The 16,506-nt window shown below is 49.6% G+C and overlaps 1 protein-coding gene across 1 annotated transcript; it reads right to left on the bottom strand.

The window, feature by feature from the left end:
- Positions 1-272: 272 nt before the first annotated feature.
- On the bottom strand, positions 273-16,061 carry NR2E1 (nuclear receptor subfamily 2 group E member 1). The gene is made up of 9 exons (XM_075089729.1): positions 15,573-16,061; positions 12,303-12,527; positions 11,501-11,588; positions 10,989-11,224; positions 9,543-9,689; positions 4,456-4,552; positions 3,921-4,070; positions 3,546-3,651; positions 273-1,344 (listed from the first exon to the last, which is right to left on the bottom strand). The coding sequence occupies exons 1-9, from the start codon at positions 16,059-16,061 to the stop codon at positions 1,182-1,184; spliced, it is 1,701 nt and encodes a 566-aa protein (XP_074945830.1). The 3' UTR covers positions 273-1,181.
- Positions 16,062-16,506: the final 445 nt, after the last annotated feature.

The following is a 16,506-nucleotide window of genomic DNA, read 5'->3' as shown; positions in this document are numbered from 1 at the left end:
TGATAGTCCAAGTGCTGATTTTTCTCAGTGCTAGTTCCTAATAACAAAACAAATTTTGAAAAGTACAGCAGCTATCTTTAAATGGTTTTTTTCCTACATTTTTTTCATACATCAAATAAGCAGCTTATAACATTTTTGTGTGTGAGAGGGTGTAGGCAAACAAGGCTTCAAAATTAGAACCTGGAGTTTTCTAAAAAGGCATTGGAGACTTTTGGAAATTGTTAGCATTGTATCAGTCAACAACCTTTATTTCTTTGAAATAAAATTCCTTCCACTGATTTTTTTTTAATAGTCATTTCACTTCTCTGCGCATCTCATTGACAAAGAGTTTGGCCACCGTTGCCTTTGGTTTCAGCACTGTGCCAACGGGACAGCCAGCAGGTCACTGAAGCGGTCATCTCCATTGTATTTGGTTTTGCTGTTTTAGTCTTCCTTTCTTGACTTGTATCTTTTCAGGTGTGTATGTGAATGTGTGCCTGCGTGTGTGGAAGAAGAAGGAGGGAAGGTCGGGGAAGAAGTGTATAAAGCTCTTCTGTCTTTGAGATGGTAACCAATCAAACTGTGGTGACATCCGCATCAGAGATCACAGTTCATTTTGCAGGAAGAATGGAGCTGCCGTCATAAGCTACTTTTTAATCAGTTCTGAAGGCCACTTCATGTTGTATTATAGCAGAAGCAGTGTTTTGGTAACCTGGTCTTAAATGTTGCCTATCATATTAAAAACATTTTCCCAACAGAGGCTACTTTTAAAGCAGTTCTGAAGGCCACCACATCTCACATTACAACAGAAGCCAAGTTTGGTCACCCGGTTCCAAATACTGAACAAACCAAAGTACCTTCTTTCACATTTTGTCTCAGATCTGCCAGTTAAATGAGAGAATAGCGGAGTCTTTGTTAACTATGACTGGCATCTGAATTGCCTCCATCCTGTAGTAACAGGAATAGCAGCCAAATTCCAACCACTTTCACTTTTTCTGTAGAACAAAGCATTCTCTCCATGATCTAAATCACTCTGTTGAGAGCAGCAGAATCATATCTACTGGGGTATTTTTTGTCAATGGGTTTAAAGGCTAAACATTCCCAGGCTTATGCTTCCTGTAGATTTTGTTAGTTGAGGCTTATTCTCCATAGATAAAAGTTCTTCTCAAACTGTCCATCCTGATTGTTTATTTTAAGGTAATTTATATGTCACTGGATTTGTACATATCTGAAAGCAGTCTTGTAATTGGTACATTCCCAATGGTCTTTTTGAAAAACACTTCTTCTATTGTAGATGGGCTAATCGAACGTAAAGCTGGTAAGAGCAATAAAAGTTTTCCAAAACGACAGGGTTGCGTGGGATACCTGGGAGACAGAGAGAGAAAAACCTGTTGAAGTTTTTAGGTATTTTTCCAAAGGAAATCTTTCACTTTACAGAAAAGACCAATATTCAGCAAATTCTACAGACAAGTGCTACCTGTGCCAAAACCCTGTGTTTTGTACTCAAGTGAGCAAGAAGGTTGACCCCAAGGAAAACTGTCATAAGGGAGGTTTGCAGAACATAGGCCAATGTCTCTGAGTTTCGATTAGCTCCTTTGTTTATTCCCTCAGAGCAGTAGCAATACAGGGAGGGGATCTGCTCTGACTTGTCCCTCAGACAATAGCTATGTGCTTGATGCAGTTCAGGGAAGAGCTTGACCTGTAATCAATACCCTGTCATTTAAAGTGCAATTTAATCCTAGCTGGATTGGCATGGTAATAATTTCCCCCCCTTTTGGTTGCCTTACACATTGAATACCAATTGACATTTAGAAATTTGTTGTTGTTGTTGTTAAAGAAGTTGTGTTTTATCCCCAGGTAATATGTTTGTGTAATAGGGTGTTTTCCATCCTTTCTCCCAGCTTTTTGAAGCCAGCACAACATAGGATAAGTATTCTGTCTGTGTTTATGCTGACTTTACAGCAGTGATTCTCAAGCCTCTGCTTACAGTGGTCTCCCTAAAAGAAGGACTAGGACGTTCAGAGAAACATTTTACTTCTCCAGTCAGCCCTCCCTGGCGTCCTGTTGAAGGTGACTCCACTGATATCAAAGGGCTGCTACAGCTGTAACACTGGCAGGGAGGTAAATTCAGGCCTGAGGTGGAAATGCAAGCTGAAAGCCCTATCCCATTGGAGTCAATGTGACAGTCCTTCAGTGGGCTGCACTTTTTTCTTGTAAAAGGGTATCTTTTACAACAAATACTGCTCAGCCCAGTAGCGAAATATTTCCAGCAATGCAGAAATACAATGGGAAAGTCACCATGCCTGGGCTGAAAACCATGGCCATGTAAAACCATTGCTCCTGGCTTTGCTCTCCAACAGGCCTTGCCTCACTCAGAGTCTCCAGGGAGCAATCTTCATGGAAAAGGCCTTCTGTAAGATCAGGAAGAGGTTGCTATGCAGCGGTTATTCTTTTTGCTCTGAATTAGCCATAACTGGATGGTATTTGCAGTTTTGTTCCCATCCCCAGGGCAAGCCATTTCCTTTAGACTAAACAGAAGTGCTTCAGAGACTGCTGCCATCTAATCTCTGACACTGAGTGGACTTCTGCTAGACAGAGCTATTATGAGAGCAGATCAAAGTTTCAGAAGGAAAAAATGGTATAAAAGTTCATCTTCCACCACTCCATCTCCCACTATGCTGGTCTCATGGACCTCCACTGCAGCTAAAGGACTGAGACATGGACTTTATAAGACCTATCACAGCTCTCCCCGGAAGACCTGAACCAGCCAGAGCAGCTGTTGCAGAAGATGTTAGGTGCACTCTTCTGGCTCTTCCCCTGTCCCACCACTCTCAAGTGGTTCCTAGCAGGAGGCTACTGGTCTGTTCACAGCCAGCTGTTCTAGAGCATGGCGTTGTATTTTGATTAGTACATTTCACGCAATCCTGGGCTTACCCCTGTACACTTTGTGGGATGACAACTACAGCTTTTACAGCAGGTTTTAAGATTTCTGTATCCCATGTATCCTGAATGAGACAGAGGAGATGTTTTCTTCCCAAACAATTGGGTGCTGTGGCACCAAAATGGGATTCACAATTTCTGGATTTTTCATTTCAACCTGGAAGCGGAGTCAGGGTAGCGTCTTGGAAGAGCCATTTAACTTTCTTGTGTCTCAATTTTCATGTCTGCAATACGAGGGAAATGACATGGGATATTGGAAATCAGGGGTCAGAAGCACCCATGCTGCTGTGAGATGTGATGTTGTTTTGAGCATCATCACTATTAACAGTGTTTAACTGAATAAAATGTAGAAGAAAAAGCAGCCTTCTGAAATGCAAAGTGTTCTACAGCAGGTATCGCTTCCCAGGGGAAGATCTCTCCTTCTACCACTTTTCAATTTGTCTGAATAAATCCCACGTTCCTCATTTCATCAGGAAATGCCAAATCCCAGCAGGCAGACAGCCAAGGTATACTTGCTGTAACGGCCCAGTCCCCATTTCGGTCAGTGGAAGTGTCACCTTAGCTACAGTGAGAGCGTGATTTTACCCCTACATCTGCAAGAAGTTTTGAGAGAAGACACTGATCACCTGGTATGAATGTAGCTGTTCAGAGTGAGCTGGGCTTCGTCTTGAAGGGCTGCTATGGCGGCAGCATTTCGGAAGCTCCTCAGTTCGGAACCACTGTGTGTAGGCACTGGAAAGCAGATCAGTTACTAGTTCAGCTTGACTCTTGGGTGGGTCAAAACAGTTCAGCTAGTGCTATCAATGGAAATTAAACGTTCCCATTAGTTCCCCAGCACTCCACCGTCACCCTCTCAAAATGCAACACCAACTATTGGAATTCAATACTGGGAAACCTATTGGATGATAAAATGCTATGTCTGGTTTAAAACATCATTTTTGCTCTAAAGTAGCAACCTCATAGTTATCGGACGAGGTGAGCAAGAGATTCTTTCTGCTTACCAGCTTTAAAAGTGACAATGCATTTGAGACAGGCAAATTCAGTAGCATCTAGACGAAGTTGTCTAAATCTAGCCACAACCTCTTGTAAAGCCTGTATTTCTGAAATTATTTTATTCAGCTTCTGAGAATCTGTATTGTCACCATTCATGCCTAAAACAGAAACAGATGAAATAAATAATATTAAAGGCATTTCCTTTATTTTATATTGATTTCTGACAAAATCCTCTGTATCAATATCCACTCTATTGTCACACTTGTCTATCTGGTTCCATGTAAACTGACTATATTGTATGAAAGTTAATATAAAATCTTCTCTTGGATGATAACAAACACAGTAATTTGCATTTAAATGACAATGCAAGCAGTCATGAATACAACAAAACAACATTATTTGCATTTAAATATAGATTTATAAATGACAGGTATGCTCTATTGTTCAGTAGGAATTTGTTATTCTTTACATGTTGTTCTTTTTTCAGTAATGTATTTTTATGGTAATTTTTGTAACAAAGTCATTAAATTGTGCAATTCTTACCAGATACAGCCAGTAGGGTGTTAGCATCAACTGGAATGGCCCATTGTGCTATTCCTAGAACAAACAGTTCTCTCCAAGCATCTTCCAAAAGCATCAGCTGTCATACAATAGATGTACAATATAACATAGTGTATAATTTATAGATTTATAAACAATTTAAATATGTAAATTTCTGTTATTTTAAAAACTACTTTAAATGCCTGTCATGGTGTTTTCCCCACAGCATTTGTTAGCTCTTCTCTTAGCTTTTTGAGAAGGTGTCTAGAAATAAGTCTATATGCATTGTAGAAAAACGCTGAGGGTTGGCTCACTGTGTGCCATGTTGTGGACCAAAAGAGAGGAGAAAGAGAAAGCAGAGTGAGAACTCCTGCCCCAGAGAGCTTGCTCACAATGTGAACGCTCGCCTGTGTTTCTCAGCACAGCATGTGCTCTCTCCTCCTCTCCTTTGGCCGTCTAGGACAAGTTGAACGAGTGCTCCCCTATTGCTCTCTAGGGATTACCCTCCTTTCCCTCAGGAAGGCAGGATTTGTGAAGAGAAGCCTGGGCAACATCCTGAAATTACATTACGCTGTAGGGAGCACTGCTTTAGAGTACGTATGTATCTTTAACCCCTTGCATACTAAGCAAGTCTTCAGCTCTTTCAAGAGCAGCATCTGGACACACATATGGTTTCTCAATGTCACCTGTTTTCCTGCTTTTTGCTTAAAATCACTCAGAAATTCCAGGCACTAAGAGCTATTTCCTTTCAGGGAACTGAGTATCCAAGCGCCTAAGCTGACAGCATTGCGAGTTCTCTGCAATTTTTGTACATTGCCTGGTTGTATGGAGCATGTGTTTTTCTCTGTTGGGAGGCAATGCCTTTGCTTTCCGTGGAGAGGCAGTGGTGCATCTGAAGAGGAGACATGACTCCTGATAATGCAGACTGGCAAAGCCAGAGCAGACACATTTAGTCTTGAGGGCATCTATGGATTGTTGGCCCAGACCAACTCTTAAAAGGGGTTTGGAGGGCCCCGAGTTCAGCTGAAGTTCATGGCTTAAAGGACATGCTGTGGTACGTACGCATTGCTGGGACCTCATATCTCTCAATAGGGCGGGAGAGATTTGGAAGGGTGAGAATTATAGTGGACTCAGGAGGGATCATCTGATGGCTCCATGTAGTGAAAACATATTGCCCAAAACTCAAGCAGAAAAACAAAAGCAAACCAACAAGTATTAATATTGCTATGGTCCCTGAAACTATCAGCAGCTTAGCTTCTTAGGAAAATAAGGAGGAGGGTGTTTTAAGTCTATAAAGATTCTGTAAAAGGGAGAACAAAGTAAAAAAAAACCACCTTACTGTCCTGATTTCAGCTGGCAAAGAGTTAATTTTCTTCTGAGTAGCTGCTATAGTGCTGTGCTTTGGATTTAGGATGAGAATAATGTTGATAACACACTCATGTTTTCATTATTGTCCAGCAGTGCTTACATGAAGTCAAGGACTTTTCAGCTTCTCATACTGCCCTGCCAGCGAGCACGCTGGAGGTGCACAAGAAGCTGGGAGAGGCCACAGCCAGGACAGCTGACCCAAACTGGTCACAGGGATACTCCATACCATATGACGTCAAGCTGAACAAAAAAACTGGGGGGGAGTTGGCTTGGGGGACACAGCCACTGCTTGGGAGCTGGCTGGGCATCAGTCAGCATCGCACTGTGCATCACTTATTTTGTATGTTCTTTTATCATTAGTATTATTATTATTTTCCCTTTCTTTTCTGTCCTATTAAATTGTCTTTATCTCAACCCACGAGTTTTACCTTTTTTCCAATTCTCTCCCCCATCCCACTGGTGGAGAGGGAGCGAACGGCTGCGTGGTGTTTAGCTGCCTGCCAGGTGAAACCGCGACACTTAACAAATTAATTATGATTTCCTTGGAATCAGATGTGTGAAAGTAATAGATGATAGAGAAAGCAGGCAGTAAGAGTGAATCCTTTATCTAGGTGCTAACTCTTAACAGTATTATGAGTATTTTAAACCACCCTGTTCAGAATGGGAGGAATTGCTTTCAGAGTCTCTGCTCTCAGCTTATCACTGCGGGCTTTTGCCCATTTTCTGCCTCTTTGTGCCATGTGCTTTGCAGAACTTCTGTATGACTTGACTAAGGAAATTGTAATGGGAACGTATTTCTGTTTCTGTCTGCATATAGTTACTGTTTGAAATAATAACATTGGGTTTTACATTACTGGAAGCTGCCCAGGTCACTATATGAAATATGGAGGGGGAAGGGAGTCTAGGGTGCAGTGCCCATCTCAGCTCTGTTCTGAGAGCAGCCAAACCTGCTCGTTAGTCTCCTGACTGCTGCTGCCTGTGAACCCAGCCCCTCTTCCAGATAATCCTGCCTGATGAATGTGCAGGTTTATGTATGACATAGGAAATGATTCGCCAGCCTTTCATCTGCCTTTGTAAAAGTTTCTTTGTCATTCATTCATGCAGATACAATGGTAATGAATGGTGGTTCCTGAAGGATATCGATTTCATATGTTCTTTCCCTCTAAGTCTTTAAAGTCAGAAGACTTTAGAAATAAGAGACTATTCCAATAGCTGAAGCTTTCTTCATGCCTATGCGTAAGTCTGTAAAACCACCAATTAAAATAATTCATGATGAAGTCATACTCAGCCCTCCTTCTTCAAAGAAACAAGAAATACCAGGCTTTTTGAAGGACTGCTTTTTGCTTTTTAATCAGCCCCATCCTGCTAGTATGACCTTTTGTTGGTGGCTTGCATTGGGCCAACCTGTTTTACTGACAAGATGGACAGGTGTGCTGGCCAGCAGAACTTGGAGCATGGCATTTTTGTTGTGTGGCTTCCAATCCGCGATGGGATTAACTCTCAGGAGCTGGGAAAGGGACGCAGCCTCTGTTTTACCGACGGTAGTGACACAGCAATCCTCAGACTTGGGTTTTGTCACCAGTTTTGTTTCTACTTATTTCCTTGCCTTCAAGATGAGTCTGTCACAGAGTCCTGGAATCACAATGCACTTGCCTTTTCAGAAAAGCACAACAAAAGCAGAATCCAGGAGAAGGTTTTAGACTCTCCTCAGGCAGATGTCAGGGATACAAAAAGAGAAAAGCAGACATTTGCAGCTGGGCCACTGTCAAATTAAATAATGCAATGGCATTATTAGAAAAATCAACTGTCTGTTTATTCATGAAATAAGGTGATTAAAATCAGAGTTACTTCTTCTCCAGTTCTCCTGAATATGACAGTGGAATCACGCAGAAGGAGGCCCAGGTCAGGGCCTTAATGCTGAGTAGCTCTAAGTTTTGAGGAAGCTGGCTTGCAGTGAGGTACAGCAAGTCAAGACGATGTTAAAGAAAGGCTGGGATTTTAATATGTAATTCACTAACATTACTCCCTGATATGAAAGTGAAAGAGGCAGTGGGTTATTTAAAGAGAACACTCTGGTATCTGTGGCAGACGAGCAGGCCTTGCTGTTCGAGGCATGCTTGGGTATGTGCAATGGAGACTTCCCTTGCTCCCAAATCCTGCTGCCCCGTCCTCAGCACACTAAGAGAGATGACCATATGGGGAATGTGCCCATTGTATGTCAAATAAAGCCTTGGTCTAAGGACGCCCCTGTGGACATTACTTGTCTAAAGGCGGACCCAGCCTCTCCCCATGCGCTGAGGCTCCTGCTGAAGCAGCGTACTTGCTGCTTGTCCATGATATTTGGGCCTATTTCTTTGGTTGCTTAGTTGGACAGACCCAGTGCTCCAAGGGAGTAGTGGCAGCAGAAGGCAGCGCTAGAGAACAGCATGCTGCACTGGGACTGCTGTCTTCCTCATGGTGGTGTAACCTCCCGGGTCCTATCTTGTTGCCCCCTCATGCTCACTCCATAGCAGTACTGCAGCCAGAGCTGGGCAGCATCTCCTTTTGTCTAATTTCATGACAGGAGTTTCAAAACGTGGGTGTGGTGCTAGAAAAGGAATATTTCAATGTACCTTAGCTTTATATCACAGCGTGACCATCATGATTTACCTTTAGGTAGAAAGCACTATTGATTTCCTAAGAAGCTCTTTTCTTTCAGTTCAAAATATGTAATTGCATATCAGCTGCAACACTTGCAACATGCATCCATGGAAAGGAACTAGTTCCTCCGATAACTGCTATGTAGCATCTAAGGTACAACGTTTCTAGTTACCATTTTGGGAAATTAGCTCAATCATATCAAAGTATTAGATGTCTTTTATGATTGGAGCTTTGCGTAGGTTTGCCCCCTGCCATTTTATAATTATCTGATTACTTTTTTTTAAATTAGTGCATTATACAAAGAACACCGAGTCCTCATCAAGAATCAAGTCATTAAGAAACTGCTTCAGCTCGTATGGTTCACATATGATTTACCTGAGGCAAAGGCAAATTGTCATAGAGGAAAACAAGACAAATTAAGGAAGATTGCCATTAATGGTGAAAAATATTGGGGCTGGCCAAATTCTGCTTCCACCATATTGGTGTAATTGCAAGTGCACTGAAGCCAACATGAATAAGGAAAAAATGTTGACTGTGTGAATAGGAGGAGAGGAGATGAGAGGAGAGGAGAGGAGAGGAGAGGAGAGGAGAGGAGAGGAGAGGAGAGGAGAGGAGAGGAGAGGAGAGGAGAGGAGATGGTCTTCAGAAATCACCTCACTCATATCCTGGACCATATGTTTAAGTGCTTCTCATCCCCAAATAGCAAAGTAAAATGCTGTTCCCCATTTTTTGGAGGGCAAAGTTGACCCACAAGTGGAGATGCAGTTTGGGCACACTGAGTTTGGTCTGCAGCCTGGTGACTTTTCCTCTAGAACTTGTCCTCCCATGATATTGGCTTTATATTATATTTTCTTCTGGCTTGATTTTCACTTGCTTCATGAAGTAACAGTTGGAGGAAAGCAGTTTCTAAATCACTGCCTGCTTTTTAGGGGTAGACCAAAACTCTGCCCTGAACTTCAGGACTGCTGAAGTCCATTATGGATCTAAAGGTCCAGGGCTGAAGGTTCAGGACCCAATCTGAGCTCTGAGCCTTCTTTAACAGACAGGCAAGGCCAATGCCATTCCCAGTGCAGGTGCCTTACCTGGTCTTGTAAGGACAAGGTGGAGAAGGCTGGGACACTCTTGGCCCACTTGATGCTCATGAACAGAAGTCTGGCTGCTGACTCACAGACGGATTCGGTGGCGACTTCGTAGAGATACATAGGGGTACCGTTGACTTCATGTGGGTACTAATGTCAAAAAGAAAATAAAGCAACTTCATACAACATCACCAAGGCAGCCTGGTCTTCCTCTCCCATACAGCTGCCATTCAGCGCATCATGTTCAAGGCCGATAGAGAGCATGCACTCTCTTATTCTGCAAGCAGAGGGCATTGCTTTCAGTGGGCCCACTCCAAACCGCTCTCTGCTGCTCATCCATGTGGATGAACTGTACTACAGAACCAGTTCTCTGGAGGAGGTTGAAGGGAGAATGAAATTATTACATCAGGGGAAAAAAATTATCAGTTGCCATCCTTTACCCTGTTACACAATAGCACACCTCTGGTAGCAGAGTTAGAAGAACACAAATTTGATTAAGAATTTGTGGTTTGTAACCTGTGCTTCAGAAGCTGATTTAGCACTCCAGCCTTGCTCAGCAAAGCAGGAAATACTCATTTAGCCTTAACCCTTTGTCTAGCTCCCTTACTGCAACAGGCTGTAAGCAGATGCATAGAGCTAAGCTCAACTACCTAAGGTTTTCTAGGATTAGAATGGGATTATATTTGTAAGCATGTGCTGCTTTCTTGCAAAATAATTTCTGATTCAGCATTATCCAAAATTATAAAACTATATGTTACAATCATGTTGACAATGGATTCTGCCAAGCTACCAACTCTGAAAATGCTGAACTATTTAAGTTGCCCCTTCTATGATTTTCTTGATGCTGCCAATATGCAAAATGCCATTGCAAATAGATTAATGAAAAACAGCACCTTACAGCTAACTCCTGTGCAGTTGAGGCCACAGCAGTACTTCCTCTGGGCTGCTTAGGAAATGTCACAGCCAAGAAGCGCAGAGTCAGCTTAGACACTTTTGTGTCTGCCTGGACAAGCAACAGGCTTTGGTCAGTACAGATAGTACTTTCTGGACTACACCACTATGGAGATGGGAATTTTGCTGAAGAAAACTCAGTGGTTGCAGTTCATCTTCATGAAACAATGTTTAAAATTTACTTGTGGATGGGCCTCAGGCAGGAGGGGCACCTCTGTAACCACGAAGGTATAAGGTTGTAGGAGAGACAGGTTTTGTACAGAGCAGGTTATCAGTTGGTCCTTCTGCATACCCCTTCTGCAGAGGGCCTCTTACCCCTTGCACTTTGTATCTTCAGACCTTTTAGGGGCATGACAACAGAGGTGCCCACCGCAACCCACAAGGCCTCAAGCCTTGCTCTTTGCCACATCTATCCCAGAGGCAGGAGGGAGCTGGTGGGTTGCAGGCACCCCAGCAGCGAGGTCTGCAGGCCTGCCAGGGGCTGGGGCAATGGCTGACCTTTGGGGTGGGCTGTGCCAGGCCCACCAGAGTCTGCCTCTCAGGGGTGCTGGCGACGGCGGCCAGCTCCAGGCCGTGGGGCTCCAGCTGGGAGACGGCAGTGAAGAAGGCGGGTGCCGGCAGGGCGGTGGTGGGGAAGTGCGGGGCGCCGCCGCTCTCCTCCTTGTGCCCACGGAAGTAGAGGGCCACCTGCTTCCGTATCGTCGACGTCCGGGGGCCCCGCTCATGCTGCACCGCTGTGGGGCACCAAGGAGAGGCGAGGGGGTCACCACAGGGTCCTGCACTGGGTGCCGCGCACCTCCCCTCAATTCTTTGGGGCTGACCCCATGCCCCCCACCCAGGGGGAGTCTGGGGAGAAGTGGGCAAAGCTGCCATGGACTGGGGGTCATTAGGGGCCCAGGGCGGGGGGGACACACATGATGCCCCGCAGAGACACACTGCTCCCCCTTCAGAGTAAGGCCCGGCTCCCTCCTGCCCCCCAGCCCCAGCCCCGGGAGACGGGGAGCAGGTACCGTCTTTGTTCATGTTGACCTCCAAGCACTTCTTCAGCCGGCAGGCCCGGCACTGGTTCCTGTGCGTCTTGTCCACCGGGCAACCCCCCTGCAACACAGCCAGCCGTCGGGCCGAGGCGGGGAGCGGCAGCAGGGCGCTCAGACCCACGGACCCCGGCGTCCTCCCCGCGGCGGCGGGAGGCACGGAGGGGCCGCCCCTGGGTGCGCGAGGGGCCGGGCCGTGGCGGGGTGCGTGGCCCCCATGGCGGGACGAGACGGGCCACCTTCAGCACCCGAGACAGCGACGGCGGCGCCGCCCCCTCGGGGCGCCCTGGTCCCCGGTGTGTGTCCCCCACCCCACGCCACACCGCCCCGCCGCGTCCCCAGCCCCGCATCCCCGCGGGGACGGTCCGCGGGTGGAAATGAAGGCGGTGGGAGCGGAGATGCCTCCGGCCGAGACGCGGGCGCGACCCGCCATGCGTGGAAATGATGCCTGTGGTCCATGGCCCGGCAATGACTTGTGGCTTTGCTGAGGGGGCGCCCCTCCCTTTCCTCGCCTTCCCCCCGCCCCTTCTTGAGCATTCCACCCCCTCCACGAGGCGCACCGGGGAGACCTCCCGGGGGGCGGGGGGAGGAGGCGGGTTGGGGCAACCCGCGCCCGGCCTCGGCCCGGGACCCCCGGGGAAGGGGCTGAGGGGGCTGCGTGGCCGCTTGGATCTTCCTCCCGCGGGTGTTGGCGTGTGGTGGGGACGGGGACACGCAGTGCGGGGCCCTGGGGAAACGCAGGGTGCAGGCGGTGAGGGGACAGCGCTGCGGCTGGTACCTGATTTCCCGACTTGCAAACATAGGTCCTATTCCTCCTGATGCTCCGCTTGAAAAATCCCGAGCACCCATCGCAGGCGTACACCCCATAGTGTTTCCCGGAGCTGCGGTCCCCACACACTTTGCAAGGGATGTCTAAAATGCGACCTGAAAGCAGAGAAGGGAGAGAAGGAGAGAGCGAGCGCTCAGCAGTCTGACCTCCGGAGGGATTAGCCCCGGAGCCGCAGTACAAGCAAATAATGAAGTGATTTTATAGCCAACTTTCTTTTCCTTGAGCAAGTGTCAGTTTTCTACAATGAGCATTATTCATGCCCCGCTACGTTTATTTGGATCTTCTATAATCGCCAAGACCCATTTTGGAAGGGAAGATTACAGCAGCGGGAGCAGCAGACTTGCCTGCGAGAAGTGGGGGGGCGGGGGTGTGCGTGTGTGAATTGGGGAGGGGGGGAGGGGGGGCGTTTCCCTCGCTTTCCGGCGCTCGGCAGACAGGGGACGGCACTCTCCCTGGGCAGGAGAGCAGTCAGGAGAGCGACAGCCACAGAATAAAGCAAAACAAAATTAAATGACCGGGAAGCCAAGTAACCTCCTCTCCCCCCTCGCACCCCCAGAGAAAGGGGGCTGGCTCCTGCCACAGGCGAGCCCTGCTGTTTCCTTCACCCCCGAAACCTGCAGCAAAACTTTCCGCCTCGCCTTTGTGCGCGGCCGCGGGCTGCGGGCTGCGGGCTGCAGGGTGCGGGGTGCGGGGTGCGGGGTGCGGGCCGGGGCGGGCGGGCGGTGCCGCTCCGCTCCCCTCCGCGGCGCCCCGCCGCGCCCGCAGCCCCCGCTCCGCCGGGCGCTGCTTTCGCACCGACTCTGACTGGAATTGCCAGTGCTCTGAGGGTGGTGTGAAAACTTGAAGGGAGATGATTGCAGCCCGGTGCAAGAAACGCGCCAAAACCCCGCTCGGTTTCTGCCTTTTCTCCAGTTTTGCTCTTCTCTTTTTTCCTTCCTTCGTTTTCTTCTCTTTTTTCTTTTTCTTTCCCTTTTTCTTTTGATTTCCCTTTTTCTTTTATTTACCTTTTCCTTTTTCTTTCCCTTCTTTTCTTTCTATTTTTCTTTCCCTTTCCCTTTTTCTTTTTCTTTTTAATTTTCTTTTTCTTTTCTTGCTATTTTTTCTATTTTTCTTATTTTCTTTTCGGTTTCTCTTCTCTTCTCTTCTCTTCTTTCTCCTCTCTTTTTTTTTCTTCCCTTTGATTCGCTTTATTCTCTTCTCTTTGATTCTCTTCGATTCTTCTTTCTTTCTTTCTTTCTTTCTTTCTTTCTTTCTTTCTTTCTTTCTTTCTTTCTTTCTTTCTTTCTTTCTTTCTTTCTTTCTTTCTTTCTTTCTTTCTTTCTTTCTTTTTTTTTTTTTCCCCTCTGCCTCAAACAACCTTCTTCCCTCCTACCACAACTTACGCTGGAGATTCGGTCCCTCTCCCCAAACCTTGGTCTCCAAACTCCAACAGAGAGCGTTCGGGGCCGCTATCTTTGTTTGGAAGTAGTTCAGGGAGGGCCCCGGCTGCGGGTGGATGAGGCTGAGGCTGGAAGGGGGAAGGAGGCAGCATGCGGAGCCGTGCGGGGGGCTGCTGGAGGCGGGGGGGGGAGCGGGCTGGGAACAGGCCGCAGGGGCTCCTCTCGCTCCCTAGAGAATTTAGGAGCCCGAGATACTTTCAGACATGTCTACGCTGAGGCTCTAAGACAATGCCTGCTGGCAGACAATAGGGACTTTAGATAAAGTGTTAACTTAATGATTTTGCCCATTGAAACTCGTTTGACTGCCTCCAATGAGCACAAGCTGCCAGCTTCTCCCCTAAATGAAACCCGACAGCTGCTATACACAACACGGCGAGAGGGACGGGGATTAGGTTAGGGACTGCCAGAGGGAGGGGGGGACGGGGGGGGGAGGGTGGGAGGGAGGTAGGTTAAAGAATAGAAAACTTTTAGGCAATTAATAAGGAGCGGGGCTAAGGGAAGCCCCCCCGCCCCACTGCCTGCGAGCAAGCCGCGGCTTTGGAGCTGCAGGTAGGCGCCCGTGAGGAGGGCTGAGGCCAAGGCACGGTTTCTGGGAGTGTGTAATTACAAGCCCTCCTTGCCACCTGCCTATTGGGGCACCAGTGACCCGTCAAAAAGTGTAGCATGGGAATTCGGATATCGCACAATGCGAACGGGGGAAAGCGCTCGACTTCCCTCTCCGGCCCTTACCATCCTCGGGGAGAGAGGGTCCGCACGCACGCACACAAAGGAGGAGGAGGAGGAGGAGGAGGAGGGGCAGGCTGGGGGTGGGGGGAGAGGCACCGAAAGCGGGACGTGCAGCGGTGGCGCATCCCGGCGTAGAGCCGGGCACCGCCGCGCTGCCCCCGCGCGTCCCGGCCCGCCGCCGCTCCTGCCGCCGGGGGGACCCCCCCACCCCACGTCTCGCTCCCCCTTCGCGCGGCAGCGGGCCCAGCTGCGGCCGCGCACCCGGGCCCGCCGTGGGGCAGCCGCGGGTGTCCCCGCTTCCCCGGGCGGGGCAGCCGGCTCGGCTTTGCGGGCGCTGAGAGAGGAAACTTGGGCTGGTTTTGCAAAACAGTTTTGCCCAGATGGATTTTAAGTTTGGAAGCCGCTTTAGGAAAAAAAAAAAAAAAAAAGCATATGCATTATATAGATGGATGTATCCACACCACGCGTGCAAACTTATGTTCAGTATATCCTTTACACGCCCGCCTATTCCTGTCCATAAAAACGGAGCACCTGGAGCATCTCTTCCCAGCCCCAAACCCCACGTTTCCAGCCGTCGGAGCGGCGCGGCCCGTCCGATGAGCTCCGCGGCCCCCGGCGAGGCGACGGGCGGGCGGCGGGGGTGGGGGTGGGGGCGGCGGAGGGAGCGGCTGGAGCCCCCCGCCCCGTCCCACCGCCCACCGGCGACTCCCCACCGCCCTCCATCCCTGCCCCGCCGAGGCTGTTATGAGAAAATTTTCGTGCAGGGCAAAATATGAAATAAGTAGAGGGGGAAGAGGCAGAGCGGGGGGGGTGGGAAGGAAAAAAAAAAATGTAAGCTTGACACGGGGTCATGAGATAACTGATTAACTCTGGTTAAAAGCGCTCCGGTTCCCCGAGGTACCTCTTCGTCTCAGAAGTTTAGCGCTAAGAAAATGGGATTTCTGTTCGGCTGGGAAACCGTTTTGAACATCCCACGACGGGGGGTCCTCGGGGGCTTTTTTTGTGTGTCATAATTGCTTAAAGGATATATGGCAGCCCCGATTACTGTAATTACCATCAGAGGCTGTTGAAAGAAGTTAGTCTGGGCTCGGGGGACGGCGGGATGGGGTCTTGTTACCACCCAGGCGGACACGGCAGCTGACATCGCTAGACGCCCACCGCCGGGCAGAGAAGCCAGGCCGGAACCCACTTGCCCGGGAGCCCCCTGGGACACCCGGGACAGGCGCCCAGGCCCCGGATCACCGGGTCGGGCTTTTGCGTGCGCTGCCGAGGCCGGCGGGGCTCGGGCTCGGGCCTGGGCCCGCGGCAGTCCCCGCCTGTCCCCGTCCCCGCGGGGCCTGGCCGGGTCGGGCCTGGGGGTCCCCTCGGGCGATGGCCGGGGGTCTGGGGAGGTCGGGGTCAGCAGCAGGCGGCGGCGGTGGCCGGGGGGGGGCCCGGCGCCGGGTCGGTCCAGGAGGCGCGGTCGAGCCTTGCGGGTTTTCTCCTCCGCAAAATGTCTCCAGCAAAAGCTCCGCCGTCCTTCGGGGACGAGGCTCCCCGCCATTCCTGCCCCGTCCCCGACGCCTCAGAAGTCTGCCCAGAGCCCCGACAGCGTCCCGGCGCTGCTGGCCACGGGCCCGATCCCGCTCCAGCTGCCCTCGCACTTCCCGGGCCGTTCGGGCAGCGCAGCCGGCGGGAAGCAGAGCCCCGGCCGCCTTTGCCGGTGCCCCCCTTCCCCTCCGCCGGTTACCCCGACCGCCGCCCCGCCGCTATTTTTGTTTTTCCCCTCGGGTGGGGGTTAGAAAAAAGCCACACTCAGCCCCACGGGCAGAGAAGACAAGCCAATCCACGCCGAAACGGCGGCAGCTCGGCCGCAGCGCCGTGTCCCCGCCGGGCTCCGCGCCGCCCGCCTCCTCCACGCGCGACTTCCACGCTGCGGCCCCACGGCCCCGCCGCCTCCCGGCTTCCCCGTCCCCGCGGACAAAGGGCGGGCCGGGGTCAAGATAGGG

This window comes from Phalacrocorax aristotelis, chromosome 3, assembly GCF_949628215.1.
Source record: "Phalacrocorax aristotelis chromosome 3, bGulAri2.1, whole genome shotgun sequence".
NCBI lineage: Eukaryota > Metazoa > Chordata > Aves > Suliformes > Phalacrocoracidae > Phalacrocorax > Phalacrocorax aristotelis.
The sequence above is the reverse complement of the archived record's forward strand: the minus strand, read 5'-3'. Positions and strand labels throughout refer to the sequence as shown.

Excerpts from the sequence above, each read along its gene's own strand:
- NR2E1 (XM_075089729.1), bottom strand. The coding sequence starts at position 16,061 with ATGGCGGGGAGCCTCGTCCCCGAAGGACGGCGGAGCTTTTGCTGGAGA. Across the intron at positions 11,589-12,302 it reads TTTGCAAGTCGGGAAATCAG|GGGGGTTGCCCGGTGGACAA; the intron begins GTACCAGCCGCA and ends GCTGTGTTGCAG. Across the intron at positions 11,225-11,500 it reads GGTCAACATGAACAAAGACG|CGGTGCAGCATGAGCGGGGC; the intron begins GTACCTGCTCCC and ends GGTGCCCCACAG.